Source organism: Natator depressus, chromosome 2 (assembly GCF_965152275.1).
Source record: "Natator depressus isolate rNatDep1 chromosome 2, rNatDep2.hap1, whole genome shotgun sequence".
NCBI classification, from domain to species: Eukaryota; Metazoa; Chordata; order Testudines; family Cheloniidae; genus Natator; species Natator depressus.
Genome location: NC_134235.1, coordinates 177,795,512 through 177,818,128, shown reverse-complemented (window position 1 = coordinate 177,818,128; position 22,617 = coordinate 177,795,512). Strand labels below are relative to the sequence as shown.

At 41.9% G+C, this 22,617-nt stretch overlaps 1 protein-coding gene across 1 annotated transcript in view; it reads left to right on the top strand.

Moving 5' to 3' along the window:
* Positions 1-22,617, top strand: part of AVL9 (AVL9 cell migration associated) — a 62,322-nt gene that overhangs the window by 34,014 nt on the left and 5,691 nt on the right. Inside the window, exons 9-14 of the mRNA XM_074945377.1 lie at positions 1,785-1,854; positions 2,752-3,299; positions 11,114-11,248; positions 12,534-12,753; positions 14,849-14,966; positions 15,918-15,971. Of these exons, the coding sequence (XP_074801478.1) occupies positions 1,785-1,854; positions 2,752-3,299; positions 11,114-11,248; positions 12,534-12,753; positions 14,849-14,966; positions 15,918-15,971 (1,145 nt within the window). The remainder of the gene's footprint in view (positions 1-1,784; positions 1,855-2,751; positions 3,300-11,113; positions 11,249-12,533; positions 12,754-14,848; positions 14,967-15,917; positions 15,972-22,617) is intronic.

Genomic DNA, 22,617 nt, shown 5'->3' with positions numbered 1-22,617 from the left:
TGTAGTTTTTTAAATAGATATTTCTAGTTTTAAAATAACTAACTGCTTAAGAACATGAGAATTAGTGGCCATATGTGATGTTTGGGTGTTTTAAACAATTCAGGCCCAAACCCTGCAATTGGATTCAGTAGCATAGATTCCTTTGTCCAAGTGAAGCCCCACTGGTTTACTCTGGGCTATGTAAAGGCAAAGGCATTTGCCCTACCAGGCCTGATTGCATGATCAAGATCCCAGTGTCTCATTATGTACTTTTTCATTTGCCAAAGCTGACGTGTTGAGTTTAATTCCAAAAAAGTGAGTAGCAGTGCCACATGGTAATCTTAGCAACAGTCTCAGAGTACACCAAAAAGCCTGTCAGTTTAAAATTACATATATAAACTCCTACATTTATTGTGTGTTATAAAACATTTAGTTTCAGTAATCTCAGTGTAATGATGGGGTGGGGTTTGTTTCACTTTCCACATTTACACTGGTCTGTTGAACAGTTTCCCAAATATTTCAAAAGTCTACTACAAATATTTTAAACATTAGAATTAAAAATAATTGTTTCACTTTACATTGATACAAGAAATGTTTTAGAAACCGCCTTGCCTATTTGAATTAAAAACTGATTATAGTAGCATTTCATAATTACAGCTAAACATTTGTAGTTACATTAGTACTGAGCTATCATTCCATTCTGAAGGTGTACAGACCACAAGAGACACATTCACAGGAAAAGTGGAGAGAAAAGCTTTCCCAGGCATGCTCAAATGACTCAAACACATGAGTCTAGTCTGAAAGAGCTGGACATCTATTGAATAATGTGAGAATTCTTTCTGAATTTAGAAGTAGAAAGTGAACCATGGCATCTGCAAAAAGAGAGAGAGAGCACACTGTTTTCCTGTACTGCTTCTGAACAGCTGCTAAGGTTCCAGAATAGTTGTGGGGAAGCCTGTACAGTCAAAGACCTTAAACATACTAAGCCAGTATGCCCAATAATGCCACCCATTCTTGATCAGAAAGATGCCTTTTGTTCTGTGGCTCAACTCCCATTAATCCATGGGTTGATGCCTGTCCCACAGGTAGGAGGAAGCGTGTCTCAAACTCCAACTACTGCTGGGTTGAGACACCATCTCCAGATGGTAGCCATTTGGATATTTATTTCCAGGATCACGTTATTTGCTGGCTTGTTGCAGGGGGAAAGGGAGTCAATGTGCACCCAGACAAACTAAAGGAAAAAACACACTAGAATTATGGAAAGCACTAATCTTAAATATATAATGTACCATGCCACAAACAAAACTTTGGCCATGTGTGGGAAGAAGAGGTATTCCTTCACATGGATGGGTTTTTAAAACTGTTCTGACTGCCTGACTAGGGCAATTCTCCAGTCAGCTAAAGGCAATGTGGTATCACTCCCATTTTTCAACAGTGAGCACCAGCAAGGGCCAGATTGATCGATTGATTGAATTGCAAAAATGACCTTCAGCCATCATTAAGATTGTAGCTAGTCATTCTCACCACCTCTGAAACTGATCCAACCAACCAGTATAAGATTGAATCATCCAACTATAGTAAATGCCTTGTTATGCCATCTCTTTAAATATTTATCTGAATAAAAATGTTATGGGGACTTCTATCGAAGTGAAATTCTCCATGAACTGATTTTTTTTATTTTTTTTGATAGATAGATAGATATGGGTATTAGATGTCCTCAGATTCTCTTGTTTGTTTGTTTCTGTTTGTTTTTCTCTCTGACTTAAGCTGTCATTTTAATTTGCCCTTCATCCCCCTGCCCACAGGTGTTGTTTTATATTTCTCCAGTAAATAGACTGGTGGGAGCACTGATGACTGTCTTGTCTCTCTTTCCTGGTAAGTAAAAGCAGGTTTCGGCTATTTCTTGCTTGTGTAATTTCTGTTCATAACTGAAACTGACAGTGATATATTTGGGGCAGGGGGAACTTACGTGATACGGGGGCTGTGTTGGTATATTGCCAGAGTACAATAGCCACAATGAATTCACACACAAAGCTACATAATATTTTTATGAAGCACACATGCGCACAACCTGATAACACTTGATACTTATGGAGTGCTCCTTACTGTAGTAATAAGAAACTAAGTCTATTTTACCTCTGCGGGCTGCATATTGGACACCCTCGATATGTCTGTGAATAAGAAGTCATTGGTTCTGTGTTCCTGACCAAATGTTTATCAAAGTTTAAATAACACTTGCCAAGGCAGAAGGTCAGTACTGATCCATTTGGGCTGAAGTCATAGGCGCCGACTCCCTGGGTGCTCCATGCTGGAGCACCTATGAGAAAAAATGGTGGGTGCTGAGTACCCACCGGCAGTCTCCCTCCCTCCCCCCAGCGCCTCCCACCCACCACGATCAGCTGTTCCACAGCGTGCAGGAGGCTCTGGAGTGGCGGGGGAGGAGCGAAGTTGGGGTGTGCCCAGGGGAGGGGGTGGAATGAGGCAGAGCAGGGGCGGGAAGAGGCAGGGCGGGTGTGGGACCTTTGGGGAAGGGGTGAAGTGGGGTCAGGGTCTGGGGCAGAGCGGGGTCAAGCAGCCCCCAGCACATTAGAAATTTGGTGCCTCTGGCAGAAGTGGACTAGATTTTTAAAGTGGTAACGAAAATGCATGACAGTTTTTTTTTTTTTTTCCTAAAAAGCATTTCCTACTTTGCTATTATCAAAAATCACTAAAATCTTTGGTGAGATGATATTGTGTGTGTTTGTCCTGATATTGTGTGTGTTTGTCCTCCAGGTATGATTGAACATGGTCTTACTGACAGTTCACAGTACAGACCAAGAAAGAGTGTATCAGAGGATACTGGCTTGCGGGAAGTTACTCCCCCTTTAGATGATTATGTTTCTGTGTCTGCTGCTGACATTTCAAATACAAACTCAGGAATGGGTGAGGAAGGCAGGAAGCTATCAGGAAACCATGTGCGGGAGGCTCAGAAAACAGATGTGCCTTTATCCCATTCTGAAAAGAATTGCAATGGATCACAGTCCTCCAATGGCACTGGACAACATTTGAAACCTCCTTCACGCACTTCTCCAGAGTCTTCTGAAAGCGACTGGGAGACCTTGGATCCTAGTATTTTGGATGATCCCAACTTGAAAGAAGGAGAACATGAAAATATGACATCAGAACAGACTGAAATCCTTTCAAAGGAATGCATAACATCGGAAAGCCCTCCAATTACTGTGCAACCTCAGGCTAAAACAGGACATGTGGTTCTTGTTCCAGGACTGATATCGGGGTTGGAGGAGGACCAGTATGGCATGCCATTGGCTATTTTTACTAAGGTAAACATTTTGATAATTATACTTAGTAAATATTTACCAACACTTTCAGGCCTAAGTTTTCAAAAGTGACTAGCAATTTTGGGTGCCCAACTTGAAGCCTGTTTAAAGTACTGCTCCATATTCAAGTGGAGACTCTGACAAGTGACTTTGTTTGTATAGTAAAAAAACCCCCACTTTCCTGGATGTACTTTCCACCCCACATGCATATGCACTACTTCTCATGATTTATGACTGTTCAGCACAGCTGAAATTGGAGACACTATAGTTATGTGCATAGACGGGAAAGGGTAGGAGGGTAGAAGGAGTGTATCTGAGCATTAGGTGAGTCTGACCTTAGTTTTGAATCTCAGGATACTCAGCATGTCTATTTAAAAAGGCTCGTCATATAATAGGACACTGATCTGCCATGACCACTTTTGCCTGATTTCTGAATCTTGGAAATGAATAACGTGAACACAAACTCATATTTTAGCATCATCCTTTGCAGCTATGCTCTGAAATTCTCTGCATGTTGACAGAGCCTTGAGATGAGTTATGTCAGATATCTAAAGGTTTTTTTTTTTTTTTTTTTTTTTAATATTTCGTGAATGTAGATGGGAAGTCATGGTAAATATCCAATCCTTTTAAAAATGGCTTTTGTGATGGGAGTTGGGACTGATGTTGATGACGTTATATCGATGGCTTTTTAGGGACTAGTGGAACTGTTTAGAATATCTTAAACTGGTAGTCATAGAATTAGAAGTTGATTTTATTAAACTGTGTTCTCAGTGTTCTGATCCCATTGGATCGTAACTTATATTAGTAACTTATATTAGAAGCAACATGTTAAATTGCCCAAAGCTAACAGCTGAAATGCAACCTTCTCTGCGCTGCCATAACTCATAATAAGAAAAAGCTCTTTATCAGTGATCCACAATTAGGTGCTTGACCAAAACAAAAGTGTCAACCTTCAACGCTGGCTCTACAGACAACCAGAGATGCAAATTACACAGCCAAAGATTTGCCACAGAAAACTCAGTCTTTGATGTTCCGGAGTTAAAATTTAAGGAATGTCAATACAAGTGACCTGAAGCTGCAATCATGCCAACTAACATAGATATATAGAGGCCCTATGAAATGACAACCAAATGCAAAGAGACAAGGTGGGTGAGAAAATATCTTTTATTGCACCAACTTCTGATGGCAAGCGAGACAAGCCGTCAAGCTTACACACAGCTCTTCTTCAGGTCTGGGAAACTTACTCAGAGGGCAGGTTTACACTTAAAAGGTTGCATCGGCACAGCTGCACTGCTGTAGCCCTTTAATGAAGATGCTGTATACCGACAGCAAAGAGCTCCCCCGTCAGCGTAGTTAAGGGGTTCTCAGACTGGGGGTCGGGACCCCCCAAGGGCTCGTGAGGTTATTACATGGGGGATCGCAAGCTGTCAACCTCCACCCCAAACTCCACTTGCCTCCAGCATTTATAATGGTGTTAAATATATTAAAAAGTGTGTTTAGTTTATTAGGTGGGTTGCACTCAGAGGCTTGCTGTGTGAAAGGGGTCGCCACTAAAAAAAGTTTGAGACCCACTGGCGTAGTTAGCTATCACCTCTCAGGGAGATAGATTATGTCGATGGGAGAAGCTCCCCTACCGACATAACGCTGTCTGCACTGGGGGTTAGGTCAGTATAGCTACGCCACTCAGGGATGTGGATTTTTCACACCCCTGGTTGATGTAGTTATACCAATGCAAGTCTGTAGTGTAGACCAGACCACGGTGTCGCAGCTAAATACATAGAATCATAGAATATCAGGGTTGGAAGGGACCTCAGGAGGTCATCTAGTCCAACCCCCTGCTCAAAGCAGGACCAATTCCCAATTAAATCATCCCAGCCAGGGCTTTGTCAAGCCTGACCTTAAAAACTTCTAAGGAAGGAGATTCTACCACCTCCCTAGGTAATGCATTCCAGTGTTTCACCACCCTCCTGGTGAAAAAGTTTTTCCTAATATCCAACCTAAACCTCCCCCACTGCAACTTGAGACCATTACTCCTTGTCCTGTCCTCTTCTACCACTGAGAATAGTCTAGAACCATCCTCTTTGGAACCTCCTCTCAGGTAGTTGAAAGCAGCTGTCAAATCCCCCCCTCATTCTTCTCTTCTGCAGACTAAACAATCCCAGTTCCCTCAGCCTCTCCTCATAAGTCATGTGTTCCAGACCCCTAATCATTTTTGTTGCCCTTCGCTGGACTCTCTCCAATTTATCCACATCCTTCTTGTAGTGCGGGGCCCAAAACTGGACACAGTACTCCAGATGAGGCCTCACCAATGTCGAATAGAGGGGAACGATCACGTCCCTCGATCTGTTGGCTATGCCCCTACTTATACATCCCAAAATGCCATTGGCCTTCTTGGCAACAAGGGCACACTGTTGACTCATATCCAGCTTCTCGTCCACTGTAACCCCTAGGTCCTTTTCCGCAGAACTGCTGCCTAGCCATTCGGTCCCTAGTCTGTAGCGGTGCATTGGGTTCTTCCGTCCTAAGTGCAGGACCCTGCACTTATCCTTGTTGAACCTCATCAGATTTCTTTTGGCCCAATCCTCCAATTTGTCTAGATGGAAGAGATTGTTTATCATAAGTATTTAACACATATTTCAAGGAACCGTGAAGAGGCCCATTAACACCCCTCTAGTCATTGGGAGGAAAGGAAGGGAATGGCAGGAATGTAGCTGTGGCGGGATTATTAGTGGGTTAAGGATTGTTGTAATAAGCCATAAATTCAGTGTGTCTATTCAATCCTTGATTTTTAGTGTCTAGCAAAGCTATGAATTTAAGCACCTATGCTTGTCTTTTAAAGTGTTGTGCAGGTTACCTTTGAGGATGAGGACTGAGAGGTCAGATATAGAGTGATTGCTTTGTGAAAAGAGTTCACCAACAGGTGATGTGGTGTTTTTGTCTTTTACCATTTTCCTGTGAGAGTTCATTCGAGAGCTTAGTGATTGTCTGGTTTCACCCACATAGTTATTTTTATTGGGGCATTTAGTGCACTGGATGAGGTACACCACATGTTTTGAAAAGCATGTGTAGGACCCAAAGATCTTGAAAGGTGTGTTGTGGGGGGTGTTGATCAGTTGGTGTGTCCTGGTCTGTGAGCAGTTTGCTTCTGATGATCACAAGAGGGAGAGGTTGGGGGGTTGTTTGTTTGAAGGCCAGAAGAGAGGGCAGGAAGGATTTCTTCCAGCCTGGCGTCCCCATTCAGTATGGGTTGTAGTTGTTTGAAACCCCGTATGGGTTCCAATGGGGGGGTGGCAGGTGACAACTAGGGGTGTGTGGTCAGAGAGGTGGTTTTATTTCTGTATTGAAACAGGTTCTCTCGGGGTATTTGGGTGACCTGTTCCATGACGCAATCTACTTCTCTGGTGGAATGTCATTGTTCTGTGAAGGCGATTTTGTGTGTGTTCAGGTGTATATCCCAGACTTTCTCTTTGGAGCATGTTCTGTGGTATCTGAGTGCCCAGCTGTAGGTAACAGATTTCTTGGGGTGTGTGGGGTGTTTACTGGATCTGTGAAGGTAGTTGTGGTGATCCGTGGGTTTCTTGTACAGACTTGTAGAGGGTTCCATTGTTGAAGCTGATTGTGGTGTCCAGGAAGTCGATGCTGGTATGGGAGCGTTCCAGAGAGAGTTTAATGGACAGGTTGTGATTGTCAAAGTTGTGGTAAAAATCTGAGTGAGTTTTCATTGTCTGTCCAGAGGATGAAAATATCATTGATGTATCTCAGGTATATCATTGGTTTAATGATAGAGAAATGATATACCTAGGATACATCGATGATATTTTCATCCTCTGGACAGATGACTGAATAAAATGGTAAAGGACAAAAATACCACATCAGCTGTGGGTTAACACTTTTCACAAAGCGATCCCGCTATATCTGATCTATCAGTCCCCATCCTCAAAGGAAACCTGCACAACACCTTCAAAAGACACTGGATTTATAGTTTATTACAAAAATCTATAACCCACTAATAATCCCCTGCCAACTGCTTTCCTCCCTGTGACAGGAGGGGTGTTAACAGGCCACTTCATCTTGAATGGTCCCTTGAAATATATGTTAACTACTTTATGCTAAACAATCTGTTCCATCTTGTGTTTAGCTGTGATACTCTGAGTAAATTTCCCAGTCCAGAAGAAGAGCTCTGTGTAAGCTCGAAAGCTTGTCTGTCACCACCAGAAGTTGGACCAGTGAAAGATATTACCTCACCCACTTTCTGTCTCTAATATCCTGGAGCTGACACGGCTACAACAACAGCCTTGAGCAGGGGGTTGGACTAGATGACCTCCTGAGGTCCCTTCCAACTCTGATATTCTATAATTCTAACAATGCATACAAGCAAATGCAAATTCATGTTTACCAGTTCAATTAGATATACCAGTTTAAAGGGGGAAATCAGTGTTTTTTTCATTTGGTAAAAGGACAAAATCACTAATGGGGAAAAAAATCTTGAAGATTTTAAGATGGGTTTTAAAATGGAGAACTAAACAATTTAAATGTAAAAAGAAAAGGAGTACTTGTGGCACCTTAGAGACTAACCAATTTATTTGAGCATAAGCTTTCGTGAGCCACAGCTCACTTCATCGGATGCATACTGTGGAAAGTGTAGAAGATCTTTTTATACCCACAAAGCATGAAAAAATACCTCCCCCCACCCCACTCTCCTGCTGGTAATAGCTTATCTAAAGTGACCACTCTCCTTACAATGTGTATGATAATCAAAGTGGGCCATTTCCAGCACAAATCCAGGGTTTAACAAGAACGTCTGGGGGGGGGGTAGGAAAAAACAAGGGGAAATAGGTTACCTTGCATAATGACTTAGCCACTCCCAGTCTCTATTCAAGCCTAAGTTAATTGTATCCAATTTGCAAATGAATTCCAATTCAGCAGTCTCTCGCTGGAACCTGGATTTGTGCTGGAAATGGCCCAACTTGATTATCATACACATTGTAAGGAGAGTGATCACTTTAGATAAGCTATTACCAGCAGGAGAGTGGGGTGGGGGGAGGTATTTTTTCATGCTTTGTGTGTATAAAAGATCTTCTACACTTTCCACAGTATGCATCCGATGAAGTGAGCTGTGGCTCACGAAAGTTTATGCTCAAATAAATTGGTTAGTATCTAAGGTACCACAAGTACTCCTTTTCTTTTTGCAAATACAGACTAACACGGCTGTTACTCTGAAACCTGTAATTAAAATGTAGCTGACAGAATGGTTTTTAATGTTTACCTTCCATCCTACAAAGGCACTCTCTCATTCAAGTTTAACTAATGAAATCAAAGCAGAGGACTGGAAATTTCAGATATATCAATTTCTAGTGATGAGCATCCTTCAATAACGTCTAGATCGGGGTGGGCAAACTACGGCCCGCGGGCTGGGTTCAGCCCATCAGGGCTTTCGATCCAACCTGTGGGATTGCTGCTCCTGGAAGTGGCTGGCACCACGTCCCTGCAGTGCCTCGGGGACGGGAGGGGGCAGAGGGCTATGCACGTTGCCCTCCCCTGCAGGCACCGCCCCTGCAGCTCCCATTGGCTGGGAACGGAAAACTGCGGCCAATGGGAGCTCTGGGGGAGGTACCCACAGGTGAGGGCAGTAAGGGCCTCAGGGACGTGGTGCCGGCCGCTTTTGAGAGCGGTGCAAGGCCAAGGCAGGCAGGCAGGCAAGGAGCCTGCCCTGGCCCCAGTGCGTGCTGCTGCCACCCTGGAGCCGCTCCAGATAAGTGGCACCGGGTCGGAGCCCGCACCCCAACTCCCTGCCCTGAGCTCCCTGCCTGCACCCCTGCCCTGAGCTCCCTGCCTGCACCCTGCACTCCTCCTGCACCCCAACCCCCTGCCCTGAGCCTCCTCCCTACACCCCTGCCCTGAGCCCTCTCCCGCACTCTGCACCCATCCTGCACCCAACCCCCTTCCCTGAGCCCCTGTGTACACCCCACACCCCTCCTCTACCCCAGCCCCTTGCCCTGAGTCCCTTCCTGCACACTGCACTTCCTCCCGCACCCCAACCCCAGCCCTACATTCATGGCCCTGCATGCAATTTCCCCACCCAGATGTGGCCCTTGGGCCAAAAAGTTTGCCCACCCGTGTTCTAGATTGTCTACTCTCAGCAAACAATTTAATTTAACATGAAACTGAACTCCATTTTAGATCTGGCAATTTTTAAATCATGAATGGATATTTTTCTAAAAGATATACTCTAATACAAAGAAATCTTATGGCCTGTGTTATACAGGCAGTCAGACTAGATGATCACAGTGGTCCCTTCTGGCCTTATAATCAGTGAATCTCTTTTGATAGGATTATTTACAAGTTTGTTTTCTTGTTTTTGTTTGTTCGTTCCATACTATGAAAAGAAAGTTTAGTCCACCAGACCAAACTTGGATGAATGAGATTGTGCCAAAAGGTCATGAACTGGCTTAATTGGTAATGTATTTCCTAGTATAAAAGAGCACAAAACCACAGGGAAAAAACAGGTTATGGATTTTTGTTACTAATTTTAGTGCCAGCTATATAAGGTCAGATGCTCATGTCATTTACACCAGTGTAAATCAGAAGTCGTCATAGTTGCATGGTGAGTTTGGAATCAGGCCCTCTTTATTTTAAATGGCAAAGCATTTCTAAAATTTTACAACTTGTCTGGTGGTTAAAATTACATGACAATTAAATATTGCATTGTCAACTTCCTTAATATTATTTTTCCGGAAACCTAATACTCCAGGTTGGTGACTCTCTAACACAGGACTGTTATTCTCTGACAAAGACGGTTCTGTTTTAGATGTTAGTATTTTTCATCTGGATAACAACCCCCCGTGTTTAATCTAGAAAAAAGGAGTAGTTGTATTCCTTTCCTCCCTATGTTTCAAATTGCCATGTACTGCATGCTGATATACATTCACTCTTGTTGTTTTGTCCAATATGCCTGTCGTCCTTCTGCTAGTGTTAGTGAATGAACTGGACAATGCTTTATGTAACTGAACAGCTGGAATTGGGCTAGAGTTTCAAGGGGTACATTGATTCTATTTTAAAATGAAAACTCTAATGCTTCCAGCTGTATCACTAAAATGTGGGTGTAACCTACATCAAAGACTTAAATTTGCTATTTAAAGAAAGTCTTCCTGGAAAGCATTGGTATAATTAGTATCATAAGGACACAGTGGTTAAAAAGCACAGAGCATCGTCTTTTTCTCCTGCTGCTTTTTTTTTTAAAAGCAGGCATGCACATGCTCACAAAAAGTTATCCCTGGAGCCTGAAAGTCCCTGTCCCTGAAAAACATGGATAGCAACAGTGCAAGAGTCTCTTAACTGTCCTGGAAGTATACCTGAGTCCTGCCAGAAGAGACTGCTGTGGAAGAGAGAATAGTCTGCCTGTCCGTTCAGTTCTTGTCCTCTTTACCGTGCATGCCAAGGACACGAGAACTGGATTGAGACCACCAAACTCATTTCACATTTGTCAACTCTGTTACCATCTGAAGGCTGTTTGGGCTGGATTTCAACCAGTCACCTAAGAGTGAAAGCCGCCATAAACCATTACCAAGTATACTCCATTTCTGTGAAACCTGGTTTGATTAATGTAGCAAAGCAACATCAGACTCCAGTGGCAGTGTAGCTAGGAACATGGTGCAGAGCAATAACCAGGCTTGTTCTCTCTGTGTGGTGGTGGTGTTGCCTTTGTTTAGCTCTAGCTAGGACTGTGGAGGTGGGTAAGTACAGTAAGATTGGTTTTGTGGGGGGTGTTTTGACCTTCCCTTTTTCTTACTAATCATTTAACATTTCCATTATCTTAGGGTTACCTTTGCTTGCCATACATGGCACTGCAACAACATCACCTCCTCTCTGATGTAACAGTTCGTGGCTTTGTTGCGGGAGCCACCAACATCCTGTTCCGTCAGCAGAAGCATCTAAGTGATGCAATTGTGGAAGTATGAATTCTCTTAAAAACTTTTTAAACTTAAAAAGTGGTTGCCTTATGAACATGTTTAAGTCAAAATAAGAGCCTTTGTTTACTAATGAAGTTGTTAAATACATTATTTTTATTATTTGTATTGTGTTGGTACCTGAGTTCTAGTCATGGACCAAAACTCTACTGTCCTAGGCTCTGTACAAACACACAACAGAAAGATAGTTCCTGCTCCAAAAAACTTATCTGCACACTTTCTTTTAAAAGAGCTTTTGTCAAAAAACAATATGTACAAAAATATTCCTAAACTTCCAGTTAGGGTCACTGAAATTTTCTGTACTTTGTTTAAAGTGGACAACTGAACAAGTTTTTATGATGTGTGTTCAGTTACCTATCTATGTCCTATGCTATGGGCTTGTCTTTCAAAGGAAATTGACTGAATCACCTGTGTGTCCACACAAAGAGCTATTCTGGAATAGCTATAGTGTTGTAAATTCACACCCTATCTTATTCCAGAACAACTTCACTCTGGAGACAAGCCCTTAAATACAATAGAGATGGAAAAGTCTCACACCTATGACGCTAGAATTCTGTATACTTGCATTTATGTAAGTTATTAAGCAGGAAACCTTAACTTCATTCACTTTCAAAAATATTAATAAGTTTCTGGTGTAATACATTATATCCAGTATTTACACTTTATAGAATATTTTTTAAAGCTCCATATGACTCCTTGTTAGTCATGGTTTATTTTTCTCATAGTGAACTTTCATGGCTGCCTAATAAGATCTTAAAAGTAAATGTTTATAATTGAGAAGCAGACACAGTTGTGATAACATAAATATGCTGTTCCTCAGATTTATTTACTTTATATTTAAGCGGCAATAAAAAATGCCCAAACAGAAAGCTGTAGATGCCCTAAGAATTAAGTTTACAATTGCATAATGATGACCACCCAACAACATTAAAAAATTATATGCAGGTAGCAACTTAACTCAGCCAGCCAATAAATCAAAGTCTCAGAAAATAATCTCTAGGAACATACTCTATAGGAATGTACCCAAAATCCTGACAAAGAGCTTCCGCAGGTTTTGCCAGGAAGTTCATCAAGTTCAGGCTACTTCAGACCATCATCTCATATCCTGAGAACAGTTGAAGCATAATTTGGTCATCAGTTTCTCCTTACCTTTGGTTGTGGTTGTGGTTATAGGTGTGGATGAATTACTCATTTGACCAAAAATAGTATAGGTTATGTATGCTGAAAGTCTTATTTAGACTGTTTCCCCCCTTGGGATTATTTCAATCAGATAGAGGAAGCCCTTGTCCAAATCCATGATCCAGAACTCAGGAAGATCCTGAACCTCACAACTGCTGACCTGAGATTTGCAGACTACTTGGTGAAGCATGTAACTGAGAACAGGGATGATGTTTTCCTCGATGGCACCGGTTGGGAGGGAGGAGACGAGTGGATCAGGGCTCAGTTTGGTGCCTATCTTCATGCATTGCTTGCTGCTGTGCTGCAGCCAGGTAAATTCTGGTAGCCTCTTTAGGGGCTGAGGTGAGGATGGGCAGGGGAGGCTGAATGCATAGTAAACAATTGCTCCATTGCATTTTCAGCTTGGCTCATACTCATCCTTTATCTCAGTTGAAAATTTTCTTTTTTTTTTTTTTTTTTTAAATCCCTTGACCATCTTCATTAATTTCTTGCTTTATTCTATGTTGTTAACTCTCAATGATTTAGTGATTATTATATTCCCCCTTTGTTATCTTCTTTTGGGTATTTGTGTTAATTTCCATTACACTTTCCTCATAAATAGAAGTACTTGCAATGTATACATGCAGACATCCTGCTAATTTAGGGTCTCTTTGTGGATTTTAGCTATTCCCAATTGTTTATGCAGAATTTAAACAGCTTTTTCTCTGAATCTTTTAGGAAAAGTTCTGTTTGCCTAGTATTAATCCTTTTAATTGCCCTCCCCTTCATAATTATTCTCAGTAGACTGCCTGTCAACCAATTCTGTGTCCATTCCATGATATTCCTGAGCAAACACTGTATCAAGCTTCACTTCAAACATAGATATATTACGTTCTCTGTGTTCTCTGTATCTCCAGCTTTGTACTTTTATTTAAGATTACTAACTGTTTGTGGCATAACATGCTTTTCATGAACCCCATGATAGATTTTACTTTTCCCTTTTGAATATTCTAGATTGATTTTCTGTATTTGTAAATATATTGCTAAAGGGTCATTAACATAATACACCAGTAGTATATGATGGTTCATTAATTCACACTTTAGTAACTCTCAGAGGCTTGCCCCTGGCCCCTCCCTGGCTGTTCCTTCTCCCCCGTAGCCTCAGCTCACTGCACTGCCGGCGCAATGCTCTGGGCGGCGGGGCTGCGAGCTCCTGGGGCAGCGCAGCTGCAGAGCCCGGCCTGACCTGGTGCTCTGTGCTGCCCGGTGGCGTGGCTGACTCCAGCTAGGTGGCGCGGCTGTAATAACGCCAGCCACCGGTGCTCCAGGCAGCGTGGTAAGGGAGCAGGGGGGGTTGGATAGAGAGCAGGGGAGTTCAGGGGGGGTGGTCAGGGGGCGGGGGTGTGGATAGGGGTCGGGGTGGTCAGAGGGCGGGGAATAGGGGGTTTGAATGGGGGCAGGAGTCCCGGGGGGGCAGTCAGGAATGAGAGGTGGGGTTGGATGGGGCGGTGGGGGGCAGTCATGGGACAGGGGGGTTGGATGGGGAAGGAGTCCCGGGGAGAGGCCATCAGCGGGCAAGAAGTGGGAGAGGCGGGGGCTGGGCCATGCCTGGCTGTTTGGGGAGGCACAGCCTCCCCTAACCGGCCCTCCGTACAATTTCCGAAACCCGATGTGGCCCTCAGGACAAAAAGTTTGCCTGCCCCTGTGTTAGGGCAAGATCAGTACAGGTGATATCATGTTCTTTGACTTGTTTCCTGCTGTCGGGTAATGCCTTGCAAAAGAGCTAGGCCACTTACCTTCACTTTCAGATTTTCATGTGGTGGCACAGTGCAGTTTGGGTTCATTATATGGGGATGTTTAACAGCTTGATATCAAAAAATCAAAATACAATTTTATTCATATTGATATTTTTTAAAAAAAAACTAAGTTGTATCTAAACTAAATTGTCAGTGTCCAAGGGGTAGCCTTGTTAGTCTGTATCCACAAAAACCATGAGGAGTCCGGTGGCACCTTAAAGGTGAACAGATTTATTTGGGCATAAGGTTTTGTGGGTGAAAACCCCACTTCTTCAGATGCATCTGAAGAAGTGGGTTTTTTACCCATGAAAGCTTATGCCCAAATAAATCTGTTCGTCTTTAAGGTGCCATCGGACTCCTAAGTTGTCAGTGTTCCTTTAAATGAATTTCTTGGTTGTCTGAACTCCATTTTCCTTTCCTTAACTCTTTGTGTTGGGCAGTGGCATTTTTTTAAACCCAGAATAATGAGCTTGTTGCTTTGCTAATGTTTATGGAACTGGAACCCCGTGTTCTCTGGTTGACAAGAATCGAAGAAATTTCTATTTTCTTTCAAAACCTCCCTTTCATTTCTTCTTTTACATCCTCAGTGTATTGCTACAGGTTCATTCACCTTCTGTCTTTTATTAATCAGATAACGAAAAGATATTGTCGGACTTTGGAACAGCCTTTGTAGCAACTTGGAAAAATACACACAACTACAGAGTATGGAACAGCAACAAGCATCCTGCTCTTGCAGAGGTAAATTCTAGGTAAGAAACCAAGTTCAGAAAAAAGGGGGGAAATAAAGAGTTTATTGTGCTGTTCTTATATGGAATCAGAGCGCTTTTGTGTGGGATGTTACAAGGTTCTCTTTCATTGCTCCTCCCTACAGCCTATATGAGGCAACTCTGGGAAACTTTGAGATATTCAGGACTGAACTGCTGTAAAGATTCTGGAGGTACCTCCTTTTCTCCAGACCAGGGTGGTGCAGTCTCTCTCATTACTAGCACCTGACTCAGATTATGGGGCATAGATGAGAAGAAGCTTGCTAAAGCTCTGCCTAAAGACAGAAGTGAAGCTGGTAGGAAGTCTCTGAATAACTTTGTGAGAGTTGGCTGCCCTCCTTATGCGGGAGGGTAAGTGTGCAGAGGCTTCATCCACCTTTCCTTAGAGGTTTACAGTCTGCTGGTTCCTGTGCATTTTTGGTTGCATCTAATTTTCCAGGGAGTAGTAGTGGCCAGGATCATCATTTGACAGCAGTGTTGTTGGTTCAGAGGTTGTATTCTTTCCTTTTTAAATGTATACTTTGCCATAGTTTTTAATGCCTTGTCACTTTAAAATTGGACTAGTTAAACCTGTACTCCATATGTTGCATTGGCTGCTGTTTGAGTTCAGTTTATGGCATTTTTTTTTTAAATCTGTGAAGCCCTACATGGCTATCCAAGACATCACTTCTCTCATTATGCCTCATCTTGTCAGCAGGAGGATTATCTCAGCTGCCAGCTTTTATGAGGTTTGAAAAGAAGATGAAACGTGTAGTTTGTAAATGGATGGCAGATTACAGGTGATTCGTCAGAATCCTACAACTGAATCATAACTGGGACATGTATAACTAGATATTTTCTTTGTTTCAGTGGAGGACAACCAGCAAATAAAACCATTCTGTTTTTTCATTATGGAAAAAATGGCAAAATTAAAACACTATATTTTTCCCCTTCCAGCCACCCATTCCAGGGCCAATACTCTGTATCAGACGTAAAGTTAAGATTATCACAGTAAGTATATAATACTTTGATATTTTATTGTCTGTTGCTAAACTGAGAATATGTAGATAAATCGAAATTCTTTTAAAGATACGGGAATTGACCCTCTTTGTGAAATTATATGCTGCACTAAACTAGCAACATATAAGGATGTATACCCCAAATTAAAAAACACAGTAAAAGAACTCAGAAAGAGCCACATTGGCTTAACAACCATGTAAAAGAAGCAGTGAGAGATAAAAAGGCATCTTTTAAAAAGTGGAAGTCAGATCGTAGTGAGGTAAATAGAAAGGAGCATAAACACTGCTAAATTAAATGTAAAAATGTAATAAGAAAAGCGAAAAGGAGTTTGTAGAACAGCTAGCCAAAAACTCAAAAGGTAATAACAAAATGTTTAAGTACATCAGAAGCAACCAGTGGGGCCCCTGGACGATCGAGACACAAAAGGAGCACTTAAAGATGATAAAGTCATTGCGGAGAAACTAAATGAATTCTTTGCTTCAGTCTTCACGGCTGAGGATGTTAGGGAGGTTCCCAAACCTGAGCTGTCTTTTGTAGGTGACAAATCTGAGGAACTGTCACAGATTGAAGTGTCACTAGAGGAGGTTTGGAATTAATTGAGAAACTTAACAGTAACAAGTCACCAGGACCAGATGGCATTCACCCAAGAGTTCTGAAAGAACTCAAAATTGAAATTGTGGAACTATTAACTCTGGGTTGTAACCTGTCCTTTAAATCAGCTACTGTACCCAATGACTGGAAGATAACTAATGTAACACCAATATTTAAGAAGGGCTCTAGAGGTGATCCTGGCAATTACAGACAGGTAAGTCTAACGTCAGTACCGGGCAAATTAGTTGAAACAATAGTAAAGAATAAAATTGTCAGACACATAGAAGAACATAAATTGTTGCGCAATGGTCAACATGGTTTCTGTAAGGGGAGATCATATCTTACTAATCTGTTAGAGTTCTTTGAGGGGGTCAACAAACATGTGGACAAGGGGGATCCAGTGGACATAGTGTACTTAGATTTCCAGAAAGCCTTTGACAAGGTCCCTCACCAAAGGCTCTTAACGTAAATTAAGTTGTCATGGGATAAGAGGGAAGATCCTTTCATGGATTGAGAACTGGTTGAAAGACAGGGAACAAAGGGTAGGAATAAATGGTAAATGTTCAGAATGGAGAGGGGTAACTAGTGGTGTTCCCCAAGGGTCAGTCCTAGGACCAATCCTATTCAACCTATTCATAAATGATCTGGAGAAAGGGGTAAACAGCGAGGTGGCAAAGTTTGCAGATGTTACTAAACTGCTCAAGATAGTTAAGACCAAAGCAGACTGTGAAGAACTTCAAAAAGATCTCACAAAACTAAGTGACTGGGCAACAAAATGGCAAATGAAATTTAATGTGGATAAATGTAAAGTAATGCACATTGGAAAAAATAACCCCAATTATACATACAATATGATGGGGGCTAATTTAGCTACAACTAATCAGGAGAAAGATCTTGGAGTCATCGTGGATAGTTCTCTGAAGACGTCCACGCAGTGTGCAGCGGCAATCAAAAAAGCAAACAGGATGTTAGGAATCATTAAAAAAAGGGATAGGGAATAAGACTGAGACTATCTTATTACCCTTGTATAAATCCATGGTACACCCATATCTTGAATACTGCGTACGGATGTGGTCCCCTCATCTCAAAAAAGATATACTGGCATTAGAAAAGGTTGCCCCCCTTCATAATCTCTTTGCTAAAATGAACAGTCCCAGTCTTTTTAATTTCTCCTCATATGGAAGCTGTTCCATAACCCTAATAGTTTTTGTTGCCCTTCCCTGTAACTCTTTCAATTCTAATATATCTTTTTTGAGGTGGGGCGACCAGAACTACACGTAGTATTCAAAGTATGGGTATACCATGGATTTATATAGTAGCATTATGATATTTTTGTCATCTTATCTATCCCTTTCCTAATGGTTCCTAACATTGTTAGCTTTTTTTGACTGCCGCTTCACATTGAGTTGGATGTTTTCAGGGAACTATCCATGATGATTCCAAGATCTCTTCCTTGAGTGGTAATTGCTAATTTATAGACCCATCACTTTGTATGTATAGTTGGGATTGTTTTTTCTAGTATGCATTAGTTTGCACAAATCAAGTTTGAATTTCATCTGCCATTTTTTCACCCAGTCACGCAGTTTAGTGAGATCCTTTTGTAACTTTTTGTTCTTGGTTTTGGATCTCATTGTCTTGAATAAATACCTTGCAATTTTGCCACCTCACTGTTCACCCCATTTTCCAGAACATTTATGAATATGCTTAACAGTACACATCCCAGTACAAATCCTTGGGGGACCCCGCTATTTATCTCGCTTCATTTGAAAACCTGACCATTTATTTCTACCCTTTGTTTCCTATCTTTTAATCAGTTACTGTCCAGGAGAGCACCTTCCCTCTTATCCCTGACTGCTTAGGTTGCTTAAGAGCCTTTGGTGGGGGACCTTGCCAAAGGCTATGCCTACACTGGAACATAAATGCAGGGTTCCAACTTGGGCTCAAACCTAACCCCCCTTCCGTCTACACACATATTGGACCCAGGACCCTACAGGGGTCTGAGCCTGAATCAACATCGTACCACGGGTTCAAGCCCTATTGCTTTGCAGTGTAGATGCAGCCCCACTGGACTCGTGCTCTTAGAGTCCACCAAGAGTATCCCACAGGCCAAGTTCCTTTGTCCTCTGGAGAGTCAAGTTTGATGGACAGTCAAGTTTTCCCACTCTGCACCACAAACAAAGGGCTAGAGCGGCTACATTCTGGTGCAAAGAAGTCTGGGATATGGGTGGACTTGGGCCCACATAATACTGTGTAGGTGCTGGAGCCCCATGCTAGAACCCAGAGTTTAACAATTCATAACTTGGGGTTACAAATGAGCATAGATGCTAAAGCCTTAAGTTAACAAACCCAGGATCTGCTAACTCAATTTCTACTAACCTTGGGCTTACATTACAGTGTAGACATACGCTGAAAGCCCAAGTATATTATATTGACTGTATCACCCTTGTCCACATGCTTGTTGATTCCTCAAAGAATTCTAATAGATTGGTGAGGGATGATTTCCCTTTACAAAAGCAGTGTTGACTCTTCCCCAAAATATCATGTTTATCTGTATGTCTGATGATTTTGTTCTTTATTATAGTTTCAACCAATTTGCTTGGTACTGCAGTTAGTTTTACCAACCTATCATTGCCAGGATTATCTCTGGAGCCTTTTTAAAAAACACGTTATATTAGCTCTCCTCCAGTCATCTGGTACAGAGGCTGATTTAGGCTATAGGTTACATAACACTGTTAGTAGTTCTGCAGTTTCGTATCTGAGTGCCTGCAGAACTCTTGGGAGAATACCATCCGGTCTTCGTGACTTATTACTGTTTATCAGTTTGTTTCACAACCTTCTGTAATGATACCTCAGTCTGGGATAGTTCCTCAGATTTGTCACCTAGAAAGAAAGGCTTAGATATGGGAATCTCCCCCATGTCCTCTGCAGTGAAGACTGATGCAAAAAAATTAATTCATTTAGCTTCTCCACAACAACCTTATCCTCCTTGCATGCTCCTTTAGCACCTCTGTCGTCCAGTTGTCCCACTGACTACTGCTCTTGATGTACCTAATGGTGTTTTGTTTTGGTTTGGTTTGGTTTTTTTGCTGTTAGATTTTGTGTCCTTAGTTACTTCCTTTTCAAAGTCTTTCTTGGTCTGCCTTCTTATACTTTACACTTGACTTGCCAGAGTTTATGCTTCTTTCTATACTCCGCACTAGGATTTGACTTTTTATCTTTAAAGGATGTCTTTTTGCCTCTAACCATTTCTTTAACTCTGCTGTTTAGCCATATTGGATCCTCTTTCTCTTTTTTATTATTATTATTTGGTGCAAACATTTAGTTTGAGCCTCCATTATGGTGTATTAAAATAGTCTTCATGTAGTTTGTAGGCATTCCACCCTTGTGACTGTTCTTTTTTTCTTTAACTGTTTTTCATTTTTGTGTAGTTCACCTTTTTGAAGTTAATTGCTACTGTGGTGGGTTTCTCTGACATTTCCCCCCCCATACGAATCTTAAATTTAATTATATTATGGTCATTATTATTAAGCAGTTCTGCTATGTTCACCTTTTGGAGCAGATCCTGTGCTCCACTTAGGACGATACTAAGAATTGCTTCTCCCTTTATGGGTTCCAGGACAAGCTGCTCCAAGAAGCAGTCATTTAATATGTCTAGAAATTTTATTGCTGCATCTCTTCTCGAGGATCATAGTTGAAATCCACCATTAATATTGGGTTTTCTACCTTTGTATCCTCTCTAATCTCCCTGAGTATTTCACAGTCACTGTCACCATCCTGGTCAAGTGGTTGGTAGTATATTCCTACTGCTATACTCTTATTGTTCAAGCATGGAATTTCTATCCATAGAGATTCTATTGTAAAGTCTGATTCATTTAAGATTTTTACTTTATTTGACTCTATGCTTTCTTTCACATAGAGGGCCATTCTCCTACCAGTGTAACTTACTCTCTCATTCATATATATTTTGTACCTTGGTATTAACACATCTCACTGATTGTCCTCATTCCACCAAGTTTCCATGATGTGGATTATATCAATATCTTCATTTAATGCCAGGCACTCTCGTACTGAGATTTCTATAATTTGTATACAAGCATTTGTTCATTTTGTCAGTACTCAGTTGCTTGCCTTTATATGTTATATATATAAATGAGACTCTTTTGTTTGACTCTTCCTCACTAGCTCCTACCTGTACTTTACCAACTTCTTTCCTATCCCCTTTACTACGTTATAGAATTCCCCCTTCAGTAAATGGTAGGAGAGAGGTCCCAGAGGCAGGGCCGACTCCGGGCACCAGCTTTCCAAGCAGGTGCTTGGGGCGGCATTCAGAATAGGGCGGCAGTCCGTGTCCCGCGGCAGCAATTCGGTGGCAGGTCCGCCGCTGTTGTGGCAGCAGCAATTCGGCAGCGACTGCTTGGGGCGGCAAAATTGGTAGAGCCACCCCTGCCCAGAGGACATGGTAGCACTCTCTGAAACGCTTCCAGTTCCATGCACAGGGCCAGAAAGACAGGCAAAACTACAGGGTCTCAATGCATGGATGAGACGATGGTATAGGGAGGAGGATTTAGGTTTATTACAGGAAGGATGGGCTCCATCTAAACCAAAATGGAACCAGATTGCTGGCATGTAAAATTAAAAAGGTCATAGTGGAGTTTTTAAACTAAGAGCTGGGGGAAAGCAACAGGTGCTGAAGAACACACAGTTTGGGTGGAGACATCCCACCGGCTCCTCCCCAGCACTGCACAGAAGGCTGTCTAAATGTCTCATGAGACATGCAACCTTTTTTGCACCTGGTAGGCAATTTACCATGTTGGTCTCCTGGTCATCACAAACCCAGCTATCTTTATTTCTAATAATTGAATCCCCCCTTTACCGTTACTGACTCTTCCTAGTAACTGGGGTTCCCTCCCCAGGAGGGGTATCCTTAGTGGCCTGTGTTTAGAGTGTTTGTTAGGTGTATCTGCCTCTCATACTCAGTCTCTAAACTCCCTTGCAAAACTCCCGTTTGCTAGCTCTTCTGGTTGCTTAGGAGCTGGCTTTTTTAAACCCCTGTTCTCCTTGAGTTAGCACCGCCCTTCCCCGCCTGCCCCCCTTTAAGGGATCCTAACTGGCTTAGGGATCTTAAGATAAGCTGGAGCCTCATTAGTAAGGTTTCAGCCCTTGGCTCAGCAAGTGTATGGCAAGCAAGCAAGCACACAACAAACAAACTCATTCAAGGGTGTCTCATCCTTCAGCTGGAGAATTCTCTTGTTTGCTGCTCTTGTTCGCTAGCTGTCACTCTTGTCACGAAAGTTAGCAGATGTGACTTTCTAAGAAGAGGGGGAAGATCTATGGAGGTACAAAGGTATCATTTTTACAGTCAATTTTTTAGTGTAGAAATAAAACCTGACTTCAAGGGACAGCTCTAGAGAGAAAAGGTTTGGTCCTTGTTGCCTGTGCTCATCGTAACAGTGGCTAGGTTTCCATGATGAAAACTGAGATCAGAAACCCATTTCACAAAAGCTACCTTACCATAATAGCAGTTGCTATCAATTTCAATGTAGACCTTGTTTTAGCCTGTAATCTGGAGATAAATCTTCTTGTAACTCATTTCTAATCCCCAAAGCCATTGGTGTCCCCCTTTTTTTGATACAATTTTATCACCTAAACTTTTTTTTGAGAGAGGAGACATTAACACTTTGTGAAACTCTAAACTGAATTTAAGGGGATCAGTAGTCCTTAAAGTATGATTCTATTGAAAGAAATATTCTTGCAACAACATATTTATTCTCCATAAGTGACAGTGCTGTGAAAAATGCTCACCTTATCAAAATTAGACTTTGCTAATCCAGCCCAAACTGGTACCTGAAAAGAATCTGCTCTTTATCCCTTATACATCAACAATAAAGATTTAAGTTATTTGACAATTTGCCTGGAAGTGTTTTAAGTGGAATAGAACGCAGCTTGCTTTACTATAGCTGTATTGTTGAAGGTTTTGATACGTGTACATATATATGGAGTGGATGAGGAAACTGACGTTTTTATTTGAATGTTATATTGTAAAACC